This window comes from Bufo bufo, chromosome 1 (assembly GCF_905171765.1).
Source record: "Bufo bufo chromosome 1, aBufBuf1.1, whole genome shotgun sequence".
NCBI lineage: Eukaryota > Metazoa > Chordata > Amphibia > Anura > Bufonidae > Bufo > Bufo bufo.
Genome location: NC_053389.1, coordinates 33,119,560 through 33,132,630, shown reverse-complemented (window position 1 = coordinate 33,132,630; position 13,071 = coordinate 33,119,560). Strand labels below are relative to the sequence as shown.

The window sequence follows — 13,071 nt, the reverse complement described above, 5'->3', positions numbered from 1 at the left end:
ATTATGAGCAGTGCAGAAGGCTGCCTACCCCTGCTTTACAACTTCTAAACTTTCAACTCACCACTGCAAATGATAATTTCATTTGCTTAGGATCCTTTCCTGCTATGTCAAGCTCTTTAGCCCTTTTCTCCCGTATTTTTTGAGCTCCACTTTTTTCCTTGCTTTTTGATGGTATGCTCTCCATATTTATCAAAAAGGAATGGACTAAACGGTTTGCTGGACATCAAACAAATAAAAGGGAGTAACAATTAGGACAGGAATAAGGGCTTTATAGTACATATCCAGAATACAAATTAAAGCTTTATATATAGTACAGACCAAAAGTTTAAACACACCTTCTCATTTAAAGAGTTTTCTTTATTTTCATGACTATGAAAATTGTAGATTCACACTGAAGGCATCAAAACTATGAATTAACACATGTGGAATTATATACATAACAAACAAATGTGAAACAACTGAAAATATGTCATATTCTAGGTACTTCAAAGTAGCCACCTTTTGCTTTGATTACTGCTTTGCACACTCTTGGCATTCTCTTGATGAGCTTCAAGAGGTAGTCCCCTGAAATGGTTTTCACTTCACAGGTGTGCCCTGTCAGGTTTAATAAGTGGGATTTCTTGCCTTATAAATGGGGTTGGGACCATCAGTTGCATTGAGGAGAAGTCAGGTGGATACACAGCTGATAGTCCTACTGAATAGACTGTTAGAATTTGTATTATGGCAAGAAAAAAGCAGCTAAGTAAAGAAAAATGAGTGGCCATCATTACTTTAAGAAATGAAAGTCAGTCAGCCGAAAAATTGGGAAAACGTTGAAAGTAAGGGCTATTTGACCATGAAGGAGAGTGATGGGGTGCTGCGCCAGATGACCTGGCCTCCACAGTCACTGGGCCTGAACCCAATCGAGATGGTTTGGGGTAAGCTGGACCGCAGAGTGAAGGCAAAAGGGCCAACAAGTGCTAAGCATCTCTGGGAACTCCTTCAAGACTGTTGGAAGACCATTTCAGGGGACTACCTCTAGAAGCTCATCAAGAGAAAGCCAAGAGTGTGCAAAGCAGTAATCAAAGCAAAAGGTGGCTACTTTGAAGAATCTAGAATATGACATATTTTCAGTTGTTTCACACTTGTTTTTTATGTATATAATTCCACATGTGTTAATTCATAGTTTTGATGCCTTCATAGTCATGAAAATAAAGAAAACTCTTTGAATGAGAAGGTGTGTCCAAACTTTTGGTCTGTACTGTATGCCAATCATCTAAGGTGACCCGAAGGTGAGGGCATGCCATGCCAGTGTGCTCCCACAGGTGTAAGGGCACCACCGCACAAGCATTACTTACTGGAGCGTTTGGCATCCAGAGCAGGCCTTTGCAATGGAACCCTAAAGCTCAACACACACCTTAAAATTTGATTGTACAATTTCCTTTAGATCTACTAACAACAAAGTTTGCAAACTAATGTGGCATACAATGTGCGGTGTCACTGAAAAACGTAGGGGGTTCACTAAGGAGCCAAAGGATTAAGCTGAACATTCGGCTGTTCACATTCTGCTGTTTGGCCCCTGAGAGAATAGCCCGTACAAAAGTGAATAAACTGACGAATGTTTGCCTCAGCAGACCCAGATGTTGGATCGGCTGAGCTAACCAGAATACTCCCTTTGGTTCAGCCAAAAGTCCTGAGGCTGTTCAGCTTAACTGAAGGGGAAGTGAAGGGAGACGAAGCGATAAAATTAGCCGTACAGGACTGAAGTGAATAGTCGAAGAAGCTTCAGCTTCCTTCATTTCAGGACAGGTATTTATTTGGCAGCTTATTAAATAACACCCTCAGTGATAAAGGAGTATGATGTAAGTCATGTGGGGATAAAACAAAAAATTAACTCCTTAGGGTGCAAAACAAATCTGCACCTTAGTTGCAGATAATCACCATAAAGGGTTAATTTTTATAGTAATCTACTTTATTTGATTTGGTTTTTCTACATTTTAACATACCTCTCTGTCAGTGTTGACCGGAAGAAGGGGTAATGGCATGTCAAAGAGTTTTAACTAGATGTGCACCGAAATAAAAATTTCAAAACCGAACAGAGGTGTGACGTAGAGGTCAGTAAGGAAGTGCAAAGGTCATACAAAAAGAACATGGAGTTACTGTTACTCCTTTTCTTTCTTTATTCAGGTGTTGTTCCCTCTTGTCTTTCTCTCCTGGTAGTTGGGGCCTGGGGGTCAGATGAATGCTTCAGCAGCCTCTAGCCGCCGAGATAAATGCTCCTGCAGCTTCCTGTGGTGTCACTGTCTCCTCCCTTCAGGTCCCCGGATCACTTCACAGCCTGCCAATGGCTACTAGGTGGGCAGTCTCCCTCCCAGCCAATAGTAGCAGAAGTGGGCAGAGGGAGCTGCCGTGGCCGCAGAGGAGCCCGATCAGTGACACGCGTATTTGGGAAGGCAGCATGTTCTCTTCTGAAGTAGCAGAGCGGCCGAGAGGAGCTGGGTGACACTAGTGTTTGCGCCGACGGGGGCCATTTATAGAGGCAACAGTAGGGTGACCACATTTCCTAACTGCCATTCAGGGACACTTACTTTCACAAGTGCACGGTCACGCTACTTGGCCGCGCAGCAGGGCAGGGGAGGAGCCACACACACGACAGTACTATGCGATGCCGATCTGATTCGGAGATCGCATAGTATAAAGAAGTGACTGTCACCAGGGCCGGTTCTAGGTGAAATGGGGTCCTGGGGTGAAAAAGAATAAGGGGGTCCCCACATGACACTTGATGACTTTTGCAGAAGAAACTGTATATTGTGGGGCACGGTATATGCTATATGTGTATAACAAACATATTTCATATGAAAACTTACAATTACTTGGCTTGACCCTTGGGGATCTCGGACGCCTCCACACTTTGGTCGGGGCTCGGCGGAGCTGATGTGTTTTATCCTAATGAGAAAAATTTCATAATAAGGATTTGGAGAAGAGGCAGAGGGATAGCAGAGCAGGGATAGGCTAGTGCTGCTACTAGGGGGGTCATACCATGGGGTAGTAATAAAGCCCACCATAATGCCCCCACCATAATTCTCCTTATAATAGACAGTGCAAAAAATACCCCCTTGTAATGTCCCCAGTTGAGCTAATGTCCCCATAGTGCCCCCTATAAAGTGCCAGTAGCCAATAGGCCCCCCTATAATCTGCCAGTAGCCAATAGGCCCCCCTATAATCTGCCAGTAGCCATAGGCCCCCCTATAATGTGCCAGTAGCCAATAGGCCCCCCTATAATGTGCCAGTAGCTATAGTCCCCCCCTATAATCCGCCTGTAGCCATATCCCCCCCTATAATCTTCAGGTAGCCAATAGACCCCCCTATAATGTGCCAGTAGCCATAGGCCCCCCTATAATGTGCCAGTAGCCAAAAAGGCCCCCCTATAATGTGCCAGTAGCCAATAGGCCCCCCTATAATGTGCCAGTAGCCAATAGGCCCCCTATAATTTGCCAGTAGCCCATAGACCCCCCTATAATGTGCCAGCAGCCAGAGAGGGCCCCCCCACTATAATGCGCCAGTAGTCAGATAGGGCCCCCCTATAATGTGCCAGTAGCCCATAGGCCCCCCTATAATGTGCCAATAGGCCCCCCTATAATGTGCCAGTAGCTATAGGCCCCCCCTATAATCCGCCTGTAGCCATAGGCCCCCCTATAATCTTCAGGTAGCCAATAGACCCCCCTATAATCTGCCAGTAGCCATAGGCCCCCCTTTAATGTGCCAGTAGCCAAAAAGGCCCCCCTATAATGTGCCAGTAGCCAATAGGCCCCCCTATAATGTGCCAGTAGCCAATAGGCCCCCTATAATTTGCCAGTAGCCCATAGATCCCCCTATAATCTGCCAGTAGTCAGAGAGGGCCACCCTATAATGTGCCAGTAGCCAAAAAGGCCCCCCTATAATGTGCCAGTAGCCAATAGGCCCCCCTATAATGTGCCAGTAGCCAATAGGCCCCCTATAATTTGCCAGTAGCCCATAGACCCCCCTATAATCTGCCAGTAGCCAGAGAGGGCCCCCCTATAATGTGCCAGTAGCCAGATAGGGCCCCCCTATAATGTGCCAGTAGCCCATAGGCCCCCCTATAATGTGCCAATAGGCCCCCCTATAATGTGCCAGTAGCTATAGGCCCCCCCTATAATCCGCCTGTAGCCATAGGCCCCCCTATAATCTTCAGGTAGCCAATAGACCCCCCTATAATCTGCCAGTAGCCATAGGCCCCCCTTTAATGTGCCAGTAGCCAAAAAGGCCCCCCTATAATGTGCCAGTAGCCCATAGGCCCCCCTATAATGTGCCAGTAGCCAATAGGCCCCCTATAATTTGCCAGTAGCCCATAGACCCCCCTATAATCTGCCAGTAGCCAGAGAGGGCCCCCCTATAATGTGCCAGTAGCCAGATAGGGCCCCCCTATAATGTGCCAGTAGCCCATAGGCCCCCCTATAATGTGCCAGTAGCCAATAGGCCCCCTATAATTTGCCAGTAGCCCATAGACCCCCCTATAATCTGCCAGTAGCCAGAGAGGGCCCCCCTATAATGTGCCAGTAGCCAGATAGGGCCCCCTTATAATGTGCCAGTAGCCCATAGGCCCCCCTATAATGTGCCAGTAGCCAATAGGCCCCCTATAATTTGCCAGTAGCCCATAGACCCCCCTATAATCTGCCAGTAGCCAGAGAGGGCCCCCCTATAATGTGCCAGTAGCCCATAGGCCCCCCTATAATGTGCCAGTAGCCAGATAGGGGCCCCCTATCAGTGACAGAAATGAGAAAAAAAAAATTGTCAGTCAGACTTTTACTTACGAGCGACCTCCAGCACCAGCACCTGCTTCACTGAAATACTCCCGTCCCGCCTCCAGCCAGCGCTGCTGCCGAGGTCCTTACTTTACGGCACGCGCCGCCTGTGCCGGTCCGGCGGCCTCTCTGATAGGCTGCCGGCAGCACGCCTCCCCCGCTCCCCGTCTCCCTCTGCAGGCCGCAGTGCTGAGCGGCTGAGCCTGACAGACTCAGTCACAGATCATTCCGGCCCGGCCGGCCGGGACAGTAAGTCAACAGAGAGGCTCGGGGGGCAATTGCCCCCCTGCCTCCCGACCCAGTCCGCCCCTGGACCGCGGCTTCTGAGGGATACAATGACGGGGCGGCGCTATGGCAGCTCCCTGTTGGTGATGGCCTTGCGGTTCACCCAGCGGTTGGTTCGCGGCGAACTTTGCTCGTTCGCGGTTCGCCAAACATGCGAACATATGGCGATATTCGCGCCCGCCTTATTCTTTTACATTGTGAAGAAATTTGACCCATGACACATCCATCAGGTAATCCATCTAGTAATTATTTCTTGGCTGCAAATATGAGCTGAAGGTATTTCAGGTTCACCTGCCATTAAAATAAATGGGACCCACCGCAAACTCGTGGTTCGCGAACATTTGATCGGGTTTGAGAACCATCCCGGCAGATGTTCGTCCATCACTACTCCCTGTCATTGCACCCACTACTTACAAAATAATGCGCTTCCTAACGGAGTAATTCGTCACAAAGCAAATTTGTTCATAAAATTCGGCGAATCAGCCGAATCGAACTTTTCATAAATTCACTCATCTCTAATAATAATAATTCACAAGGTAATATATCTATATATAAAGAAGGACGTATATATGTATCTGTGTATGTTTCACGATCACTGAAAAACGCAACCATCGATTTCAACGAAACTTGCTATACACATCCCTTGCTACCTGGAAAGAAATCTTGTGGGGGTCTCAGCTCTCTAGGACGTACCGTTCCTGAGATATTCCCCAAAAAATGCAAATATGGCACATCACATGACCTACATTACCCAATTGAAGCCTGCAGGTCTTTCTCTTCATATTCCACCTGCTATACACACGGTCACATGTCCCTTATCAGCCAATAGAAGCTCGCAGGCCCTTAGTCTCCACATACACACAGTTTTACACCAGGTTTCCATAACAACCCAGCCCTTTTTCTTCACTGCTGTAGGTCAGCTTTAGGCTAGGGCTACAGGATGACATTAAGTCACACGACACATAGGACACATCTACACTGCTACATGCATCCATCTTGGATGGATTTTTTGCGACTGTCGTGCCGCAGTCGCAATATGTCGCATGTCGCAGTGCGACACCATAGCCTATCATTATAAAAATTGTTGCAGGACAATGGTACGACAAAATGTCGCACAACACATCTCGTCATATAGCCCTAGTCTTAAAGGGGCAGGGCGCTGTGAAGGTCACTGTTAAGGTGGCAGGGGCCACTATTAAAGGAGCAGCTGTTGTGGAGGTCACTGTTAAAGGGGCATTCACTGTGGATGTTACTGTTAAGGGGCAGACCGCTGTGGAGGTCACTGTTAAGGGGGCAGGGGCCACTGTTAAAGGGGCAGATGCTGTGGAGGTCACTGTTAAGTCAGCAGGGTACTGTGAGGTCACTGTTAAGGGAGCGGGGTACTGTTGAAATCACTGTTAAGGGAACGGGGTACTGTGGCAGTCACTGTTAAAGGGACGGGTGCTGTGGACGTCTCTGTTAAGGGGGCAGGGAATAGTGGAGGACACAGATAAGGGGACGGTCCCCTATGGAGGTCAGTGTTAAGGTGCGGGGTGCTGTATATGTCACTGTTAAGGGGGCGGGCCCCTGAGGAGGTCAATGTCAAGGGAGTGGGGTGCTGTGAAATTCACCGTTAAAGGGGCGGGCTGCTGTGAAGGTCAAAGTTAAGGGGATGGGCTGCTGTGGAGGTCCCATTTTAAGGAGGCGGGCACTGTGGGGGGGTCAGTGCTAAGGGGTGAGGGGCTGTGGAGTTCACTGTTAAGGGGGTGGGGTGCTGTAGAGGTCACAGTTATGGGGGATACTGTCGATATCTTTTAACGACACACAGTAACATTTAATGAAATAGATGAAATATACCCGTGAGAAGCCGGGTCCTTCTGCTAATCTATATAAATAATCCATATGTTCATTCACTGGATAAAGTTGCTGGCGGAGTATCCCCTACACAAACTTTGCAGTGCTGGGTTGGTTTGATGCATTTGAGCTGAATTTGTTGAGGTTTATGACAGGACAGGACAGCTCTGCTACATCTAATATCATTGTCTTGTATAATTCTAAACGTGATGACACATATTCTAGATCCTGTAGATCTGAAGGCTTACAGAGTTTTTGTGGCAGAAACCTACACTGGTATAATTTATTCTTTTAGGTTCAGGGTGGGGAAATTCTGAGAACCGTACGTCCTACCACCAGTTCAGCTTTGTTTCTTTTTTGCTTTCATGAAGTCTTTTGCAGATCCTTCGTCACTGAAGACTAAGGTAATATTCTTCCCTTCTTTAACTTAATTGATTATTTCCATGGTTTTCTATAATAATAAGATCATATCGTGGCAGCCATAGGGACCAAGGGCGACATGATTTTACCCTTTTTATTAACCATTTCTGCCAGATTTCCAGATTTAGGGCCACCTTGGGAGCCTTGGGTGTCTATGACTGTTCACCTTCTTTAGCCGTTGCTGACATTTTCACAGTGCTGTAATCTGCCCTCAACACAGAGGGTATAACGGTCCATACATGCAGCAAAGCCAGTAGCTTTGGGGTGCCTTATACATGTGAACATGGTTTACAACTTCACATTGTTTGTTATCTTCACAATCTAAGGTTACCTTGCAGGGGTAGCTATTTTGGGCTGCCATGGCACCAAAAACTACATAGTGTACAGAGCTGGTGACAGAAAGCTCTGTACACCATGTAGAGGCCATGCCACAGTATTGAAGCTCAGTTCCCATTCAGTACTCCAGTGCCAGAAACTACACTGTGTAAGGAGCCATCTGCTTCTGTTCTGTATACTGTTACTTTTCGGAGCTGTTTCAGTCTGAAACAGCTTATCTATGGGTGCGCTGGGTGTTGGAACCCCACTGATCAGATATTGATGACCTATCTTGAGTATAGCTCTTCAATATCAGAAGCATGGAAAACCCCTTTAAGTCAGTTTTGCAGGAGCTTGGGTTGCCTGTTGCACGATGGTTGATAAATTTGATGCATCTTTAAGCTTTTTACACTTCTCACTTGAGATTTTTTTCCATCTTCTGTCTTGAGATGTTTCTCAGTCTTCTGTCTAGAGATGTGTCTCAGTCTTCTTTCTTGGGACGTTTCTCCATCTTCTGTCTTCGGATGTTTCTCCATCTTCTGTCTTGGGATGATAAAGGTTTTTATTTATATTTTTTTACACTGTACACTATGCGGTAAAATTGACCTGTTATCTTCATTCTCCAGGTCAGTATGGTTACAACGATACCACACTTGTATAATCTTTCTTGCGTTTTAATACTGAAAAAAAAATTAAAACCTTTGAGGAAAAAAAAGTTTTTTATAACCATATTCTGACCCCTATAACTTTTTGTATGGGACTGTGTGAGGGCTAATTTTTTGTGGGATGATATGTTCTTTTCAGTTGTACTAATTTGAAGTGGGAGCGACTTTTTTATCACTTTTTATAAAAAAAATATTGGGTAATTGAAGTGACAAAAAATTGCAAATTGGCATTTTTTTTCCCGTTACGCCATTTGCCATGTGCCATTAATATTGTTATATTTTAATATTATGGGCATGTTCGCATGCGGTGATGCCCATGATGTTTTTTTATTTTTATTGTTTAAGTATTTTTATTTTTATTTTAAGGAAAGGGGGGTTATTTGAACTTTTTTTTTTATATATATTTGCAAAAACTTTTGTTTTTTTTACTTTTTTCAAGTCACCTTGGGTGACAATAACTGGCAATCATTAGATTGCCTATTGTGTTCATTGATGTCTATATAGACACCATTGAACACTTCATTTGCACTATACCAATACAATGCTGCCACCTAGTGGCCTGTATTGGTATAGTCATCTAATAGGCACCGAAGCCTGCTTGAGGCTTCAGCCTATTAGATCAATGTAACAGGTTCCCTGTTCTCAGCCGGGGAACGCTGTTACCGAAGCAGAAGTGCGCGACTTCCACTTCCGGACTGCGCAGATGCCGTGGTCTTATTTGACCACGGCATCTGAAATGGAAAATGTATGCGATCAACCTTATGGCTGATCGCATACATGTGCCACGGGTCTTTGCTATTTAAAATGTACGGCGAAGGTCCTGAAAAGGTTACGTTATACATGCAAAGCCTATTCAGTTATAATATTAATGCATTATATTGGAGATATTCCAATGGACATGTCCAGACCTGTTCGGACGCACTCAGGCTGATGTCAGCAGTAAGTATATAAGGCAAGCTGGACAGATTTTGATAAAGTGATCTGTTATAGTACTATCAGTTTTGAAACTTAAGATGGATAAAAGCAAATGTGTTAACGATCCAGACAATTTCTGCTACATATGTGACAAATACACTACTTATGATCAGCGCAAGAATCTGACAAAGCGAGTGCGTCTTGCAGCTTGGGATGCATTTGTGCTAGTAGTGCAGATCTTCCTTGGGAACAGACGAGCTGCAAACTATGCTGAATAAGTAGACAACATGCTTACAGCATATGAACAACTTGGCTGCCGAATGTCATTGAAAGTGCATTTCTTGCATTTCCCATCTTGACTTTTTCTCACCCAATTTGGGACACGTAAGTGACGAACATGGAGAGCGGTTCCATAAAGATATTTCTACAATGGAGAACAGGTATCAAGGCCGCTGGCATCCCAACATGATGGGGGACTACTGCTGGTTTTTACAGCGGGAAAATATGACCGTTCACAAACGCAAAAGCAGATGCTGCAACACTTTTAACAGTACTGGGCCTTGCTCAAGTAAGACTTTTAAACTGAAAGATGAGACTTTTTGAAATGTTGTCATTCCATTACATTTTCATACACTGTTTACTACGCAAACTTTGATGTAGATCAGGTAATTGTTGGAGTAAAACTCGCTCTGTTCAAAATTATTCAATGCTTTCCAAGTGCTTAATTCATTTAGGTATACTTATGCATAGCAAAATTTTGTGACGTGTTACAACAATTCTGACTTCGGATTTGTAATCCGCACACTCGATTTAGTATAGGACAAATGGTTTTTGCCCAGTAGCAGATGAAAAGGTTTTTTTTGTTGCATGGTGTTATTGGTAAATCCCCTGCAAACAAATGTGGATAGGGAAATGAATTAAAATAAAAATAAAAAAAATAACAATTAACCAATATCAATTGGACAGAGGTCCCATAGCAGAGAATCTGGCTTCACGTCAGCAGAGAATCAGTCTCTTCATGCCATAGCAGAGAATCTGGCTTCATATCAGCAGAGAATCAGTCTCTTCATGCCATAGCAGAGAATCTGGCTTCATGTCAGCAGAGAATCAGTCTTCATGTCATAGCAGAGAATCAGGCTTCACGTCACCCACCACTGGAACAGGGCACTGTCACATATTTAGGCCCCGGCACCCAGACAGAGGAGAGAGGTCCCGTAACAGAGAATCTGGCTTCATGTCAGCACAGAATCAGTCTTCATGTCATAGCAGAGAATCAGGCTTCACGTCACCCACCACTGGAAGAGGCCACTGTCACATATTTAGGCCCAGGCACCCAGACAGAGGAGAGAGGTCCCGTAACAGAGAATCTGGCTTCATGTCAGCACAGAATCAGTCTTCATGTTATAGCAGAGAATCAGGCTTCACGTCACTCACCACTGGAACAGGCCACTGTCACATATTTAGGCCCCGGCACCCAGACAGAGGAGAGAGGTCCCGTAACAGAGAATCTGGCTTCATGTCAGCACAGAATCAGTCTTCATGTCATATCAGAGAATCAGGCTTCACGTCACCCACCACTGGAAGAGGCCACTGTCACACATTTAGGCCCTGGCACCCAGACAGAGGAGAGAGGTCCCGTAACAGAGAATCTGGCTTCATGTCAGCACAGAATCAGTCTTCATGTCATAGCAGAGAATCAGGCTTCACGTCACCCACCACTGGAACAGGCCACTGTCATATATTTAGGCCCCGGCACCCAGACAGAGGAGAGAGGTCCCGTAACAGAGAATCTGGCTTCATGTCAGCACAGAATCAGTCTTCATGTCATAGCAGAGAATCAGGCTTCACGTCACCCACCACTGGAACAGGCCACTGTCACATATTTAGGCCCCGGCACCCAGACAGAGGAGAGAGGTCCCGTAACAGAGAATCTGGCTTCATGTCAGCACAGAATCAGTCTTCATGTCATAGCAGAGAATCAGGCTTCACGTCACCCACCACTGGAACAGGCCACTGTCACATATTTAGGCCCCGGCACCCAGACAGAGGAGAGAGGTCCCGTAACAGAGAATCTGGCTTCATGTCAGCACAGAATCAGTCTTCATGTCATAGCAGAGAATCAGGCTTCACGTCACCCACCACTGGAACAGGCCACTGTCACATATTTAGGCCCCAGGACCCAGACAGAGGAGAGAGGTCCCGTAACAGAGAATCTGGCTTCATGTCAGCACAGAATTAGTCTTCATGTCATAGCAGAGAATCAGGCTTCACGTCACCCACCACTGGAACAGGCCACTGTCACACATTTAGGCCCTGGCACCCAGACAGAGGAGAGAGGTCCCGTAACAGAGAATCTGGCTTCATGTCAGCAAAGAATTAGTCTTCATGTCATAGCAGAGAATCAGGCTTCACGTCACCCACCACTGGAAGAGGCCACTGTCACACATTTAGGCCCTGGCACCCAGACAGAGGAGAGAGGTCCCGTAACAGAGAATCTGGCTTCATGTCAGCACAGAATCAGTCTTCATGTTATAGCAGAGAATCAGGCTTCACGTCACCCACCACTGGAACAGGCCACTGTCACATATTTAGGCCCCGGCACCCAGACAGAGAAGAGAGGTCCCGTAACAGAGAATCTGGCTTCATGTCAGCACAGAATCAGTCTTCATGTCATAGCAGAGAATCAGGCTTCACGTCACCCACCACTGGAACAGGCCACTGTCACATATTTAGGCCCAGGCACCCAGGCAGAGGAGAGAGGTCCCGTAACAGAGAATCTGGCTTCATGTCAGCACAGAATCAGTCTTCATGTTTCAGCAGAGAATCAGGCTTCACGTCACCCACCACTGGAACAGGCCACTGTCACATATTTAGGCCCCGGCACCCAGACAGAGGAGAGGTTCATTCAACTTTGGGTTGCCCCGCAATATAATGGTAAAATGAAAATAAAAATAGGATTGAATGAGGAAGTGCCCTGGAGTACAATAATATATTGTTAAGGGGAGGTAGTTAATGTCTAATCTGCACAAGGGATGGACAGGTCCTGTGGGATCCATGCCTGGTTGATTTTTATGAACGTCAGCTTGTCCACATTGGCTGTAGACAGGCGGCTGCGTTTGTCTGTAATGACGCCCCCTGCCGTGCTGAATACACGTTCAGACAAAATGCTGGCCGCCGGGCAGGCCAGCACCTCCAAGGCATAAAAGGCTAGCTCTGGCCACGTGGACAATTTGGAGACCCAGAAGTTGAATGGGGCCGAACCATCAGTCAGTACGTGGAGGGGTGTGCACAGGTACTGTTCCACCATGTTAGTGAAATGTTGCCTCCTGCTAACACGTTCCGTATCAGGTGGTGGTGCAGTTAGCTGTGGCGTCTTGACAAAACTTTTCCACATCTCTGCCATGCTAACCCTGCCCTCAGAGGAGCTGGCCGTGACACAGCTGCGTTGGCGACCTCTTGCTCCTCCTCTGCCTTCGCCTTGGGCTTCCACTGGTTCCCCTGTGACATTTGGGAATGCTCTCAGTAGCGCGTCTACCAACGTGCGCTTGTACTCGCGCATCTTCCTATCACGCTCCAGTGTAGGAAGTAAGGTGGGCACATTGTCTTGGTACCGTGGATCCAGCAGGGTGACAACCCAGTATTCCGTACACGTTAAAATGTGGGCAACTCTGCTGTCGTTGTGCAGGCACTGCAGCATGTAGTCGCTCATGTGTGCCAGGCTGCCCAGAGGTAAGGACAAGCTGTCCTCTGTGGGAGGCGTATCGTCATCGTCCTGTGTTTCCCCCCAGCCACGCACCAGTGATGGGCCTGAGCTGCATTGGGTGCCACCCCGCTGT

General features: G+C 46.7%; 1 protein-coding gene across 2 annotated transcripts in view; it reads left to right on the top strand.

Annotated features, from left to right (window-relative positions):
* Positions 1–7,072: 7,072 nt before the first annotated feature.
* LOC120992942 overlaps positions 7,073–13,071 on the top strand; it is a 67,957-nt gene continuing 61,958 nt past the window's right edge. The window contains exon 1 of one of the 2 annotated variants that reach the window (XM_040421701.1): positions 7,073–7,324. In XM_040421701.1, the coding sequence (XP_040277635.1) occupies positions 7,286–7,324 (39 nt within the window). In that variant the 5' untranslated portion in view covers positions 7,073–7,285. The remainder of the gene's footprint in view (positions 7,325–13,071) is intronic. The other variant, XM_040421698.1, reaches the window with a different exon arrangement.